Source organism: Odocoileus virginianus, chromosome 11, assembly GCF_023699985.2.
Source record: "Odocoileus virginianus isolate 20LAN1187 ecotype Illinois chromosome 11, Ovbor_1.2, whole genome shotgun sequence".
NCBI classification, from domain to species: Eukaryota; Metazoa; Chordata; class Mammalia; order Artiodactyla; family Cervidae; genus Odocoileus; species Odocoileus virginianus.
The window spans coordinates 14630582-14647539 of NC_069684.1; the positions used below are offsets into that span (position 1 = coordinate 14630582).

Consider the following 16958-nt stretch of genomic DNA (forward strand, 5'->3'; position numbering starts at 1 on the left):
TGAATTCATTTAAGTAATTTCATAGTTTCAGAGTAAGAGATTTCAAAACACACAGAACACTAGCATTAACCTAAAATATTCACTAAATCACCTCTCACCTGTCCCAGACACTGCACTCAAAGTTTTATAACAATCATCTTGTGCCAAGAACACCGTGAAGCACTGTCTTTTCCCTCAATGGATGGGCAGAGATTTACAGAAGTGAAGTGACTGGATTCTGCAACAAGTCAGTGGCAGAGCTGGAATTTGAACCCAAGCAATTTCTGCCTCTAGAGCCCACGGTTGTCACCATCATGCCATATGCCTTGGTTATGTTTGCCAACTCCCCTTAGTTTCAACAGTTTGGGTAAACAAAAAATCTTAAAAAAAAAATACTTCAAGCTACATCTTAAAATCATTCTTTGAAACATAAGAACATCTTGACTCTCAGATTATTTTAATGGGTGTAAAAATAAAGAATTGCTAAGTCTTTCTTTTCTACTTTCCCATGTAAGCTTCAGATTTAGGAGGCTACTTGTTTTCTCAAATGATACGCATGGTTAGTACTTAATTATGCATCCCCCAACATGGAGGTGATAAGGGTAACACACCTCCAGATAACTGAAAATCATTTAATTTTGTGAATCAGTCTAGAAATCTCAGAATTAAAAACAACCATTTAGTTCCCCATTTCCTTCTAAATCTTTAGATACTTGAAAACTCCTCTTATTGGCCTGGACTCTGATTGAAGGGCAGAGTAAAAACGTGTGGGGTTGACATAGATAATCCATGAATAAATAAGACCAGAGATTTCTCTTTGTCTGAGCCTCCCCATTCAGTCTGCATGAAAAGCACCAACACCAACTTTGGCCACAGTGCTGAAAAAGAACACTAGCCTCAAGGAGTCTATAGATTATGGAACTGGGAGAAAAAGGAAGAAAGTTATATTGGCCCTATCAACACTGAGGAAGAACTCACAAGCTGTAAGATAAAAGTCATTGCTTTCTTTAGGATTTCAGAGATACAAACACGGAAAGTAGGCAGTTACATCTAAGAAACAGCTATTGGCTAACTGGTCACCAGTGTCTCTTTAGCATTCAATGGAAATACTATTACTCAAGATGAGATTTATAACTTAAGATGAAATTATATCAAGCAAGGACAAACTCTGATTTTCAGTAAAACAGAGTAGAAAAATGACCACTGATGCGTCAACTACTAAAATATTCTATGTATCTATTCAATGCACAATAATTTCTATATAAAAATCCTGATAATTTTACTGTTCAGTCATAGTTACTTTTTTCTGGATTTAAGTTCAGTTCAGTTCAGCTCAGTTGCTCAGTCGTGTCCGACTCTTTGCGACCTCATGAACCACAGCAGGCCATGCCTCCCTGTGCATCACCAACTGCCGGAGTCCACCCAAACCCATGTGCATTGAGTCAGTGATGCCAGGCAACCATCTCATCCTCTGTTGTCCCTTTCTCCTCCTGCCCTCAATCTTTTCCAGCATCAGGGTGTTTTCAAATGAGTCAGCTCTTTGTATCAGGTGTCCAAAGTATTGGAGTTTCAGCTTCAATATCAGTCCTTCCAATGAACACCCAGGACTGATTTAAGTGTTGATGTTAAAACATAAGGTATGATGAACCTCTGTGACTTAAAGGATACCTTAAAATCCAAATCCCATTTATGAAGTAAAATTTTATTAAAGTATTTTGGCTCCTTTAAAATGATCTAAAATATTCAGTTGTTGATACTTGAGTACTGCAAGTCATAGGTTATACATTCAGAAAAGAATAGAGGAAAAAGAATGAGCCTGTTACGTTCATTAGTGTATCATGGAAAATGACAGCCTTAAATACTCATGAGCACTGGGTAACATTCTGCCAACTCCCTCTGCTGTAGCAGAAATCATAATAAAAAAAACAAAGCACAACACGGAAAGGAGTTTAAGTCAAGTGAAAATATTTATGACATTGCAAGCTTCCTAAAAATGTATTCACTGAAACATGAAAAAATAGCAGTAATTAATCCCAAAATAAAAGAGAAGAACAATGTTGCTCCAACACAACTGAATACATGAATATTCTTAACAATCTGTAATCTCTTAAGAAGTCAGCTAATATGATAATTTACTAAATGTTTTTTCAGAGATGAAATATTAAGGTGGAACATGTTGATTGATTTGTTTTAGAGGAAGAGGTTTCTAACTATCTATTTCAGATCATTAGAATTCTCACATTAACTCAAAACCCGAAATACCTTAACACTGTGAATGTGAAGGACTATTTGATAAAGACCTACCTTCTAAGTACCTTATTTTCCTTTGAAAGGCAACTTTCTTAAAACACTACATATCAATAATAACTAAACTTAGCTATTCAATCTGATCTGCATTAAGAGATAAAGGATGAAAAGAAAAAAAAAAAGGTCCTCCCGCCATAAAACTCAATCCTACTTCATGATTTTTCCTTTAAATTTAAGCATTTTGAAACATTAAAAATTTTGCTGTTTCTCCTGGAGAAATCTCTATCAAGATTAAAGAAGGGTTCGTCTGAAAACAAACAGGATACAGGAGTAAATGGTGCAGCTCCAGGCAAGCTATAAATAGCAACGGCATTTTCAAGAAAATCTTGCGCTGGTGTGTTAAGTTGCAGTTTAAACATGCAGTGCAGATTTTATTATAAAGTTGTCACCAAAATTCATTGTTATACAAGAAATGCAGTTCTTACCAAGTTTTCTTGGTTCCTGGCTGCTATTTTCTGCTCCTCTTCTGCCCCATTTTTCATGTATTTGACCTCTTCCACCGGTTTGATCCTATACTCATCTGAGTGCCAAAAAAAGAAAAGACATTTTATAACTTTTTTTATAATGGTAGAAAGTGTCAGCGAGAAAAGCCCAACAGCACAATTTGTTAGAGCCTTTTTCCCTGTGGCTTTTATATATGGTTCATTTGAAACAATCTGGAAGATGCTTAACTAGCCTCTTTTTATGAAGTGATCTCTGTCCACTGGGAAAAGTTTAGCATCATGAAGGCAGCTAACGAAAGTGCCACTGCCTGGTCCTTTTATAGAGAGCAGATGGTGTCAGTGGAAACAGAGGTTGTTCCATCTCCAAACACAATTTGGAATCTACACGTAATAGGGCATATCACATAATGATCCAAGGAGATTTTCCTCCATGAGAATATTAGTTCAAAATACCTGTGGCAGCAGTGATATACAGTACATTCACACCTAAATTTTTCTCTTCTGAAAAAACAAAGTAAAAGCAATGAGCTTGACTGATCAACAAATAAATGTAAACAATTGGAAGTTGAAATTTTCCTACTGATGATTCACATATTAAATGTGCAACAATTTCATATGATATATTCAGACTTTTTCTTAACCTCTCTGTAAAGTCACACATGAGAGGAGCATGGCTCTAACTGGTAGGTGTATCAGTCAAGGCTGGAGAGTAGACCAGGCCATGGACAGGACCTGGACTTTGCAACAGCCAGAGGAAGACAGCACAACAAATTCCAACATCGAAACACAGCAAAGGTCAAACTTGGGAAAACTTGCAATTAAAGTCCTTCTCCAGGATAGAGGTTTGGTGACAACAATGCTGACACTTTCACCAGATTTCTGTCACCAGGAAACGACTTGGGTACACTAAGGTCAAAAACAGGCATGACTTTGAGTCATCTTTAGTATGTGGGGAGAAAAATCACAGACATTATGGAACTAGAAAACTTCATCAACCAATAAAATGATGATTGCCTAGCAAAGGGCATGGAATAATGTATATAACAGACTACCTAATAGATGGATATCTATCACTAGGAAGTTGCAATATAGTTTCTTATTGTCTGCAGTTAATTTGCTACAATGTCTATATTCTTACATAATTTCTTACCTTATTATTTATAATACCATTTCCAAAATAGTTTCAGGCTTCCTCATACTATCCCTCAATATGCTACACCCCAAAGATGTTTGTTATGGTAATATTTCCTCAGTAATTATGCTGTTCTGATGTTTCTCAAAATTATCCTCCTTATGAAAGCATATTTCTGAATCAAGACTCCCTATTCAGAGGCCAATTGTTTTTTCCTTCTGACAATTCAAGGTAGTTATTGATCCTCCTTTCTAAAGAAATTAGAAAGAGTGGTATAAGTTTACAGTAATGAGTCCTTTAGGAATACCACATCCTTAAGGTATTAACAAGTTAATCAGTGGGTTCTGATCCACAATTACAATGTGTAAGAATTTCACATTTCAATTTGGTATGCAGAAGAGAAAAAAAAATGAAAGTAAATCAATAAAATTGGTGCATTTAATTAGGAATTATTTACTCAGAAGTTGGAAAAGCACTTGCTAACTGAAAAGACACTGACTAATTATGCCTCCACTACAATTATATAGAGATAAAAATAAAAAGAAAAAAATAGCTAAAGAGGGATTCCCTAACTTCAGTTTGGAACATTAATATTTATAAATGATAGTTCACTGGGATAATCACTAACATTTAACTTAACTAAATTATGATGTTAATGACTTACGGTAAGTCTCTGATTACTTAAATTACATACATACATACCTAGTTTTTTAAAACACAGTTCCAGCAGACTCTATGATTTTGTCTAGAGGACACACAACCTCATGTGATAAGATGGGGAAAGCACAACGTTTTAGGTCCTAAGCAGAACCTTCTGAAAGAGCCTTCCAAAAGATGGCCTTTTGCCTGCAGCACAGTAAAAGGTCTCTCCTAGAGCAAACCTGCCCTGGCCTTGCCAGCTGTCCCTTCCTATACCAAGCAATAGCTCATAGCAGACACTCTCTAAAACAGGGGAGTGGTATTCAATCTTCATTCTCTTTTTATCCATCCAGGAAACAAAACTGAATTGAAAGTAGTAGACAAACAATATTTTTCTACTTCTTTTCAATGAAGAAAAGCTGCTGGCTACATGACTTTCAAGGCAGCATCATCCCACATACAGACTTTCTATAACATCACCAGTTTAGAAAGAGGATAGGTTTTAGTGTGTTATTAACAAACACGGCCAGCCAATGCCAATTTCATGGAACACACTATGATTGGCTAAAAAAGAAAGAAAAAAACAAACAGCCACGTCTGCAAAGCCAGACCTATCATTATTACTTACACAACACACTGCACAAAATCCATCACAGTGTGAAACAAAAAAGCCAGCGAGGCCCTTAGATAAACCACAGTCTGTACAAAGCCAAGACTTAAAAATGGTCTGTCAAATCTCTCAAAGGCTCATGCTGGGGATGAAGATGCCCATCTGGAAATAGACAACTTGTCAACCAACGTGTCACACATTTCCATGGTAATGCCGCCTTCACGATGACACTCTGGGTGGATGAACAGAGCGTTTCAGGCTATGGCCGTGACATGACCACCACAGAAATCCATTTTTCCTTTTATTAGGGCACAGGGGAATCCGTGGGGGATTTTAGGCCCCCTTCATCAGATCCCACACTGGAGGGAATTAGCAGAGCCACTGTTAACAGCCAGAGAGTCCTGGTGAAAGAACAATGTGCCAACTTGATTAAGAGGAGTGAAAAGCAGACCGTCTTCCTCCGGCTCCCTCACACCTGTTCACAATTTTTCTTTTCTTCTTCTTGATCTTGTCAGGTGGCTTATTAAAATGCACGTCAGGAACAGTAGGCTAACACCCCATTTCAAACCCACTCCCCCTTCTCTCTGTGTAAATAGTTGCAGGCTGTGCCAGTCAAAATATATCTGGGATAGAAGCACTGCTGTGGTGATAGTGTCTTATTCCTCAGATCACACCAGAGAGGGGCAGCTCCATCAAACTAAAGACAACTGTTTCCCACCAAATCTTTGGACCTCACTTTTGACATAAAATGCAAGGAGATCAAATCAACTAATCCTCAAGGAAATCAACCCTGAATATTCATTGGAAGGACTAATGCTGAAGCTGAAGCTCCAGTATTTTGGCCACCTGATGCGAAGAGCTGACTCACTGGAAAAGACCCTAATGCTGGGGAAGACTGAAGGCAGGGGAAGGGGACGACAGAGACGAGATGGTTGGATGGCATCATCAACTCAATGGACATGAATCTGAACAAACTCTGGGAGACAGGGAAGGATGGGGAAGCCTGCAGTCCATAGGGTCACAAAGAGTCAGACACAACTTAGCGACTGAACAACAACAAATATACATATAGAACCAAGTTTTTAGAGCTCGAAGGGAATAAAATGGTTTGACTCGGTTTTAGATGGTACGGAATCATCACCACTTTCTAGATCCTATCAATTCTTCCATTGTTAACAACTCACCGGCCCCTAACTGGTTCTCTCAAGCTTTGCAGACAAAGATGTGCTACAAGGTTACATTTATAATCAAGGGAACTGACTTTAACATGAGGCAATTAGATGGAAGTGAGTGCTGGAGTGAGTTTATAATGCCAAAATCATTAAACAATTAACATTTCTCATAAAAGTACATATTAGGTAAGAAAGAAGAAAGGCGAGAGTTCTAGAAATGCTGCTCCTTGAGGTAAGAGTGGATGTTACAGCTGTTTCCTAGAATGGTGAAATTTGCATCTACTTTCACACCTTCTTACTCCTTCTTCTCAGCAATGACATATGTACCAAAATAAACCACATCTTTTCCAGGACTGTTTCAATTTCAAAAACTCTGTGCTAAAGTCCTCATATCAAAATCTAACATTTGTCTGGGCATCTTCTCTGAATGCTCTGGACTGCTTCTTCATTCAGAATTTGCCTGAAGATTCTCTAGTATACTAATTATTATTATATGCTCAGGAAACCATGAGGACTTAGGAAAAGAGATAAAAGAAATATTTATAAAAATAAACAAACCAATTAAAAGACTAAACTATTCTGCTTTTTAATATAAAATCACTCCCCCTAGGTTTCTCCCACTGAGCATCCTGTCTACCAAACTAAGTTCAAGTAGTGAAATCCTGGCACAACTTCAGATTCTTCCCTAAGATCTTTTTCAAAAAACTTAAAAAAATAGTTCCTTGTTCCAGCTTACACTTCTTGATATCTATAGGCCCCTTCCAGTGTAGTCGAAAAACTGGTCAACCACTTGTAAAAGAATGAAACTAGAACACTTTCTAACACCATACACAAAAATAAACTCAAAATGGATTAAAGATCTAAATGTAAGACCAGAAACTATAAAACTCCTAGAGGAGAACATAGGCAAAACACTCTCCAACATAAACCACAGCAAGATCCTCTATGACCCACCTCCGAGAATAGTGGAAATAAAAGCAAAAATAAACAAATGGGGCCTAATTAAACTTAAAAGCTTTTGCACAACAAAGGAAACTATAAGCAAGGTGAAAAGACAGCCTTCAGAATGGGAGAAAATAATAGCAAATGAAGAAACAAAGGATTAATCTAAAAAATACACAAGCAACTCCTGCAGCTCAATTCCAGAGAAATAAATCACCCAATCAAAAAATGGGCCAAAGATCTAAACAGACATTTCTCCAAAGAAGACAAACAGATGGCTGACAAACACATGAAAAGATGCTCAACACCACTCATTATCAGAGAAATGCAAATCAAAACCTCAATGAGGTACCATTACATGCCAGTCAGGACATGAAAGCAACCTAGATGACCATCAGCAGACGAATGGATAAGAAAGCTGTGGTACATATACACAATGGAATATTACTCAGCCATTAAAAAGAATACATTTGAATCAGTTCTAATGAGATGGATGAAACTGGAGCCCATTATACAGAGTGAAGTAAGCCAGAAAGATAAAGACCAATACAGTATACTAAAACATATATATGGAATTTAGAAAGATGGTAACGATAACCCTATATGCAAGACAGAAAAAGAGACACAGATGTACAGAACAGACTTTTGGACTATGGGAGAAGGAGAGGGTGGGATGATCTGAGAGAACAGCATCAAAACATGTATATTATCAAGTGTGAAACAGATCGCCAGTCCAGGTTGGATGCATGAGACAAGTGCTTGGGGCTGGTGCACTGGGAAGACCCAGAGGGATGGGATGGGGAGGGAGGTGGGAGGGGGGTTCAGGATGGGGAACACATGTAAATCCAGGGCTGATTCATGTCAATGTATGGCAAAAACCACTACAACATTGTAAAGTAATTAGCCTCCAACTAATAAAAATAAATGGAAAAAAAAAAACAAAAAAATTTTTATTGGAGTATAATTGCTTTGCAATGTTGTGTTAATTTCTGCTGTACAATGAAGTGAATCAGCTGTATTTATAGATATATCCCCCTCCCTCTTGAGCTTCCTTCCCACTCCCACCCCATCCCCCTCATTCCACCCATCTGGGTCATCATAGAGCATCGAGTTCAGCTCAGTCTGCTATATAGCAGTTTTCCACTATTTTACACATGGTAGCTTGGAGAAGGAAATGGCAACCCACTCCAGTATTCGTGCTTGAAAAATCCCATGGACAGAGGAGCCTGGCAGGTTACAGTTCATGGGACTGCAAAGAGTTGGACACACCTGAGCAACTGAGCACCACCACCACACACACACACACACACACACACACACCTATTCTTTCAAGAGATGAATACTCATGGTGGCTAAAAGCTTGGCCTCAAGAGCTGTTACCAGGATGACTGGCCATATCATCTTGGGCAACTTCCTCATGCTTTCTGTGCTTTGGTTTTTTCATTGTTTTTTTCACTTGGTTTTTTCATTTGTGAAATGGGAATATTTACAGTATGTAATCTCACACATGGAGTCACGTGAATTAACACATGAATACACTTAAAACAGTGCCTACCCCATAACAAGTGCTCAAAAAATATTGGCTGCTGCTTTAGAAAAACTCAGCTGGTTCTGCAGGGAATACTATTTCTAATGCACAAAATCCATCAGAAACGGCAACCCACTCCAGTATCCTTGCCTGGAGAATCCCATGGACAAAGGAGTCTGGTGTGTTACAGTCCATAGCATCACAAAGAGTCAGACACAACCAAAGCAACTTAGCACACAGCACATAAAAACAAAAAGCATCATGTAAACATTAATAATTTATTTAATAAAAATGGTGACTTAACTATGTTGACAAATCAGAGAGGAAGTGATAAGGGGGTATAATTATCCATGATAAGCCTTCAGTATTTTCTTTAACTATGTACATATAGTGCTTTAATTAAAATACAACATGATTTTCAAAGAACAATAACTTTCATGATAGGAAAAAGAAGAGTGATCATTATTTGAGTGAAATCCAGGTTACAATAAAATAATGCTCCTCTATCTTTCTGTATATCCTAACTCAATTATTGCCATTGGCATAGCTCCTCGTCTCAGCCTTCCTCAAGGGCACAAGAGTGAACGGGTGAGGTTCCAATTCAGAACAGGCAGGATGATTGTTTTAAAGAAAGAAGGACAGAGGTTGCTTTAAAAAAAAAAAGCCACTTTGGAAGGAAAACCCTTTTCTGGAAGGACAAGAAGGCAGAACTCTATGGCACTAAAGCCATAGAAAGATGGATGGTGAGCTGGGTCAATTATACCAGGAAATGTGGCCTCCTACTTTGGAGGACTCCACCCATCAGCTGTTCATGCCTCCATTTGCATATTCATTCCACACTCACCTAACTAAGCTGTGGTCTTTCTCAGGGGCTCACTGGATGCTGTTTGGGTAGACGAGGTATCTGTTTTTTTCACTCAAAGTGTCTGGCACACTGGTGTTTAATAAAACCTTTTTTTTTTAAGAGATAAAACCTAGAGACCTGACTTCAGTTCACAGATGAATAAAATTTCCCCCAATCCGTGCTTCAGTTTTGTTTGTTTCCCCTTACTGGATTCTCCAATGAAGAAAAAAGACATCTAATGAAAAAAAAAAACCAAAAAACCCAATGCCATTCTTTACATTTTTGCAAACAAGTGCAATGGGTGTGAAACTGCTATTTCACCTTGACCTTTTCGCTGTGATGTCCTCAGTGTGGAAGTCTTGGCTGACTTATATGTAGGCTTTTGAGCTAAAACTTGTATTATTCCCCTATCTAGAATTTCTTTCCTAGTCTCTCAGTTGATTCAAAGACCATTTGAGTTCAAGTTTCATTATCTTTATGAAATCTTCAATCTCTTTGGACTACAACTATCTCTTTTGACTTCAAATTTATAAGTTCTTACTTTTCACTTTTAAAACTTGCCCCAAATACCCTTAGTGTTATTTCCTTCACATGTGAAGTGATTTCAAGTAATTGTAAACTTCTCCAAGTGAAGAGATGATTTCATTTCCAGGCTACTCCATGGAAAACCCAGTTAATTTCATGTAGCTGAACCATTCAATACAGGCACCAGCAACCTCAGCAGTAAGGTCTTGGAAGAAGGTGGTCATGTGGTCCAAGGAGGTGAAGAAGGAGAAAGGAAACACTTTCTTCTCTTTTCTTTGATGTAAAGCTTGACTTGAACCAAAGCTTTAAATGGGCAGTTTGTCTTTGATGTCAAAGAACCTCCTCTTCTGAACCCAACTTGCATCTCCATGTAAACCTCTCCCCAAGCCTCCCCATTCTGCAGTTTTCTCAGCCCTACTGCCTGTCCCCACTTCTGCAGTATTCCACTAAGGCATGTATTAAAGCCTATTTTTCAAACTTATACCTTAGCCTTTTTTTTGGTGCTCCAATAAAGATGATTTGTGTTAAATCAGGAATCACTAATTGGTGTACTTCTTTTTTTTTTTCCATTTATTTTTATTAGTTGGAGGCTAATTACTTTACATCATTGCAGTGGTTTTTGTCATACATTGAAATGAATTAGCCATGGATTTACATGTATTCCCCATCCCGGTCCCCCCTCCCACCTCCCTCTCCACCCGATCCCTCTGGGTCTTCCCAGTGCACCAGGCCCGAGCACTTGTCTCATGCACCCAACCTGGGCTGGTGATCTGTTTCACCCTAGATAATATACATGTTTCGATTAAGACATTCAACATAAAGGAAAAAATTCAAGGCTTGACACGTGTTCTGGCTGGGAGTTGGGTGAGGGGCCATAGTTTCATAATAGGGTAGGAAAGTCACTGCTGGCAACCCAGTCTCATCCATCCTTTATCTTTTTTGGAGCTGCTGAGCTTTTGAATCTGTGGGTTGCTGCTGTTGATCATATTTGGGAATTTTTCAGCTAATATTCTCCATGCCTCCCTTCCTGTCTTTACACAGCTTGTAAATGGGGAGCTGCCTGACTTCGGGACCCACTCTTCACTGTGATATCATTGGGATATGCTTTGGAACTTATCTCACCTCTCCCACCATCCTAATCTCCAAGATATAGCTTTGAGGTTCTTAGTTTTGCAACAACAGGTCAGTGCCTAATAGCTGTTGGATCGAAGAGAATTTTGTCTCAGAAGCATTAAAGGCTTTGATGCCCACAGTATATCTAACCCCGATTCACTTCTAAACCCTCCTCACCTGGAAAGCTCTTATTCAGGACAGTCTGAAAACTTACTCTGGGCTGGCTCTGAGCTGAGCGGTGGCAGGCGGTGTTGAAGGGAGGGGACGGAAGAAGCTAGGAAACAGTGTCCGAGAGAAACCACAAGAGAAGGCTTGTGCTCTGGGAAACTTTCTACTACCTGGAGCATATTCCTCAGGTTAGACTGACCCTAGACTGACCGCACAACTAGGCTGACCATATCCACTTGGCTACAGCCCACCAGGATGGACTAAATCTGGAAAGCCTTATACGCAAAGCAGAGACTCTACTGAAGGACCCCATATACGCAAAGCAGAGACTCTACTGAAGGACCCCACAGACCACTAGCAATTCTGAGTCAGGCAGTCCCTTCACGATCATTACTATACCCTCACTTGCAGAAAACGATCTTGCCTTTTCTAATGTAATAGTCATCATCAAGCAATTTCTAGAATAATTATGAAGTACCCACTCTAAATGTTTTGAACATTTCTAAAATAAGGTTTTGGTGCATTTAATACTAAATGCTCTTGGTTCTTTTCAAAGTGTGTCTCAAATCAACCTAATAAAGGAAAATTAACTTCAAAATAAGATTGTTTGATACATTAAGTGCTCACAGTCTAAGAATATAAGCTGTTAAAAAATTACAAACAGGGAAATTATGTTTTCAGACTTCATATTTATGGAAGATTAAACCCTGGCCATTGGGTTTCCACTAGGGGAATTAGGCAGATCGTATATATTTGTACCCCATGGACCATAGCCTTCCAGGCTCCTCTGTCCATGGGATTCTCCAAGCAAGAATACTGGAGTGGGTTGCCATTTCCTTCTCCAGGGTATCTTCCCGATCCAGGATTGAACCTGGGTCTCCTGAATTGCAGGCAGATTCTTTACCAATTGAGCTACAAGGGAAGCCCATATATTTGTACACATCCCCCTTTATGATATCTCATAATTGAAAACTGTTAATGTCACTCAGAGAGCAAGTCTTACATGCCTACTGTATTCTTACTCACTAGTGAAACCTAACACTGGGACATGTTTGAAACCCAGAGATAGATAAAAGATATAGTCTTGCTTCAGTCTTATAAAACTCATTTCAGCACACCCTCACTAATAGAGGGTGCTATCCTTTTTAAAAAAATACGCAATTAATTGAGGGGTGAAAACAGTATCTAGTTTTCATTTTAGTTTGATGTTTCAAAATTTACAAGTGATACTGAATACTTTTTCCCTGTTTGGATCATTCAGTTCATGTGTATGCCCTTCTTTCTGATATCCTTTTCCCTTTTTCTCTAGTTGGAGTTGTAGCATTTTTCTTATTGACTGCTATGAGTTCTCTGAACACTATAACAATTTACAGATATACTTCTGGCCCCAAAAGTTCTGTGCAAAGGCACCTTTTGAGTTTCATTCAGACATGAGGAGGCAGAAGGAACTAACTGCTTTCCATTCTTCAGTCAAATGCTGGGTATCACCTACACTACCTTTCTTTACTTCAGCGACATTCACTGAGCACCTACTACACGCTAGAGAACGGAGTACTCAGTCCTGGGGGTAGAAGCTGTTCTCAAGGAGCTCACAGCCAGTGAGGGAAGATCTAAGAAAATGAGCAAATGGGAGTGCAGACCATCTGCAGCCATAAAGCACTAGTGTGGGGCATCCCCAGTGGCTCAGTGGTCAAGAATCTGCCTGCAATGCAGGAGCGACAGGAGACACAGGTTCGATCCCTGGGTCAGGAAAATCCCCTGGAGAAGGGCATAGCAACACACTCCAGTATTCTTGCCTGGAGAATCCCATGGACAGAGGAGCTTGGCGGGCTGTGGTCCACCAGGTAGCAAAGAGCTGGAGACAAGTGAAGAGACTTAGTATGAACACAGAGTGGTTGTAATGGGCACAGAAAGGAGGGGCCCCTTAAGAAAGGTGGAGGAGAGTCTTGGGGGAGGTGACGTAACTCAGAGGAGTACTAAGGAACACTAGGTGTGTGGGAAGGACAGGTAAGGGGGCGGTGAGTTCAGCAGCCACAGAGAACATGGCCAACAGGAAGAACAGCAAGAGTTCTGGTAGAGCCAACAGGCAGAATTCGGGGAGGGGGCGGGAGGGGGTCGCTGCCTAGAGAGGTGTACAGAAGAGAGGCTGTAGGGCAAATGCAGGAAGAATTGGGATGCAAATCCCACTAGAGTCAGGCTCCATGCCAAGGGTATATTGATTCCCCCACCAGGTACCAGACTGAAGCTGCCATTACAGCCTAAGCTTCCGTCCTTAGCCATCTCCTCTAGAGAGACCGCAACCATTGTAATCCAAGGCTTTCTGCCTCTCTGAAAGAAGACTCAGTGCAGGTGGAACACACTCGGACCAGTGGAGGTGGACCAGTCAGCTGAGGAAGGTGAGGAAGAACAACACCCGGAGGAGAAGACTGGCCAAGAGCCAGAGAGCGTGGCCACGAGGAGTCTCAGGAGGGTGGAGTCTTTACCTGGAGTCAGCTGGTCGGGCTAGAGCTTAAGTACAACATCTGCCAGAACCTGTCTCCTGCTTCCTGGAGAGTTATGCCTTCACCTGGGGACGGGGAGGGATCGAAGCTTGCAGAACAGGGAGTGCTTGGGATGGGCTGTGACCTATCCTGGGGCAAAGGAGCTGCCAGTGGACCTGGCCCCAGCTGCTTTCCCTTTGGTGGGACAGCAGTGAATCAGAAAGGACAGAGCACCAGCTCAAAGGGCCCTTCTCCTCTGGACCTGGTGTGGTGACTTCCCAGCTGTGTGCCGTGGAGGCAGGGGACAGAGTGAGCTGAGTGTGTTGAGATGTGTGTGCACAGGTGCTATGGCCTCTCAGCATTCTTAGGGTCTTGTTCACATCTTTGAAGGTGCCCACAGCTGCAAGGATGCGAGAGTAGTAAAGCTTCCCCCACTATAACGCCTTTAATAATTAAGACTGGTCCTGCAGGTCCCATTCCTGAATCATTTCATTATTTCAGAGGCCAGACAGCATGTCTCCTCCATTCATTTGGGGCTTGTTATTCAGTGATGGAGCTTCCCAGGTAGCGCTAGTGGTAAAATATCTGCCTGCCAATTCAGGAGATGCAAGAGACTGGGATTCGATCCCTGCATTGGGAAGATCCCCTGGGGAAGGGAATGTCAACCTACTCCAGTATTCTTGCCTGTAAAATCCTATGGACAGAGGAGCCTGTCCATGGGGTCACAAAGAGTCGGACACGACTGAGCGACTGAGCACACATTCAATGACCAGGGAATTATTAACCAGCCATTAAAGGTCCCGGCACAGTCATCTTTTGACATACTCTGACTAAAGACATACACCAGGTCCAAATCCAGCCTGGGTTCCTTTAGGAAAGCATAAGCAAACCAAGGCTGTCCTATGGAGAGGGGGTTTAATTTAATAACATACGATAATAATTGTCAACCAAGATAGAGTGGCGAGTCCCTCGCAGAGAGGAAAGGCAGGCACGGGGGTTCTGAGAGCCATTCACTCAGCTTCTCAAGAGCCCTGCTCTGTCTCTTCAGGAGTGCTGGTTCTCCACCGACCACGGAAAAGCTGGAGACCAGCTAAGTCCTCTCTGCTCTTCTTGGCGGGGTTCCTGTTATCCTTGATGACCATTCAAGAGAACGCCTCTCCAGCCATCTCTCCTCTTCCCTAATCCTCATGCCAGTCTGATGAGGCTGGTCACTACAGGCCCATTTCCACAGTTGCAGAGATAAGTCTTTGACTGGCTGGTCAAGTCGCAATGCTGGTTCTAACCCAGGTTGGTTGGAATCCAGGGCCAGACTCCTAACCACTAAGCCAGTTCTTTTTTTAAAACCACAAAGCACAGCAAACAGTCACTTTGGGAAATGATACAGGCATAAAGTATGAATGGACTCAGAAAGGATGTGAACACATCTGCAAATCACAGTGATATAAACAAAAGCTATACAGATATCTAACTAAAAGTTCATGGGTAATATCAGGGAAACTAGCAGAGCCTCCCTCATCAGGTGTCGGGAGTCTTTGTCGGTGGAAGATATTATCCCTAGGTTCCTTAAGTTAAGAATCAACATGCCATCCAAAGTAAGGGTTGCGAGACCTTTCATTACAATGGCGATTTGACCACCACTGCATCCAATGGATGAAAACCAAAGCTCTTCTCCAATATGCAGTAAATACTGCAGTGTCTTTGCAAAAAACATTGTATTTTGAAAGGTAACTTCATTTTAAGGCTTCTGTTATACACTATGACTATGATATATGATCTTAGAAATAAGATCAAGCAGTGATCTCTTCCTTCATTGCAGTGAGGAGGAGGAAAGGGTCTGAAGACAGAAGAGGTGGGGAGGAGGAGGAGTGAGAGAAGGAAGATGAGAGCTATCGTTTACCAAGTCCCAGATGCAGTTTGGAAAATCTGTTCTATCACAATCCATTTAATACTCCCAGGGCTCTAAGAAAGAGAACCATGTCTCCATCACAAGGAAATGTTCACTCATCCAGCTGTACCATCGAATATGTGGTGGGACTGGAGCCAGCCCTTGAACCCAGGCAGTCTGACTCAGACACCCCATGTTCTTATTCAGCTTTCCCACAAATGTGTCATAAAGTGAATTTCTGATAAAAATGAAAATTCTCTTTGCTGGTGTCTGTTCCAGAACTATTACAATATGTTATCACAATGTGCATCCTCTTTCTGAGTGCAAATCATCTTTAAGATAAACTTTTTCAGGTCAGACATTAAAATATATATTATGATAAAATAAGACCTAAAATAAATGCAAACGGTGATTTTCTTTTTAGGTAACAGCAAATGCTGGTGGCTCAGTGGTAAAGAATTCACTTGCCAATGCAGGAGACAGGGGTTCCATCCCTGGGCTGAGAAGATCCCCTGGAGAAAGTAATGGCAAACCACTCCAGTGTTCTTGGCTCGGAAATCACATGGACAGAGGAGCTTGGCAGGCTACAGTCCATGAGGTCTCAAAAGAGTTGGACATGACTTAGCAACTAAATAACAACAACAAATACAAACAAATACTAACAGAATGGCTCACATGCCTTCCTTTGGACATAGAGTTCATAAAATTCCACTGTCATCAAGAGTTGCTTTTCTAAAACTGGTAATAAATTTCTGCTGATTCATCCATAGTAAGTCCTTCACTATTGTCCAGGGTCAATGGTTGTGAACTGGCTGGATGGCTGGTCAGAGTTAGGAAATTCATGACCATTGCAGGAATTCTTCCCCATTTAGGGTGGCTGCCACAGAGTCTTCTGAAACACGGAACAGTTTGACCAATGGCACACTCGTGCACCTGTGTGCGTTTGTGTGTTAGAAGAAGGACATCCTAATGTTGATTGGATTTAATTCCTTTAATTGGGCTCTGACTTAAGTGGATTTCTATTAAAGAAAAGATTCTTAGATTATAATCCAGAATCTTAAGCATCCCAGTCCCCTCCTTCTCTCTGCAGGCACCTGACCAGCAGGCCTGGCTTGTGCTCTTCTGTGATGCAGTCTGGCAATGGGGAAACTGCAGCAACCTGAATTTACACCAGAAAGAGCAGAGCTGGAG

At 40.8% G+C, this 16958-nt stretch overlaps 1 protein-coding gene across 3 annotated transcripts in view; it reads right to left on the minus strand.

Annotated features, from left to right (window-relative positions):
• The window catches only part of C11H1orf21 (chromosome 11 C1orf21 homolog), a 233174-nt gene that overhangs the window by 107052 nt on the left and 109164 nt on the right, over window positions 1-16958 (minus strand). For all 3 annotated transcript variants that reach the window (XM_020870574.2, XM_020870573.2, XM_070473946.1), the window contains exon 3: window positions 2712-2806. In XM_020870574.2, coding sequence (XP_020726233.1) covers window positions 2712-2806 — 95 coding nt within the window. The remainder of the gene's footprint in view (window positions 1-2711; window positions 2807-16958) is intronic.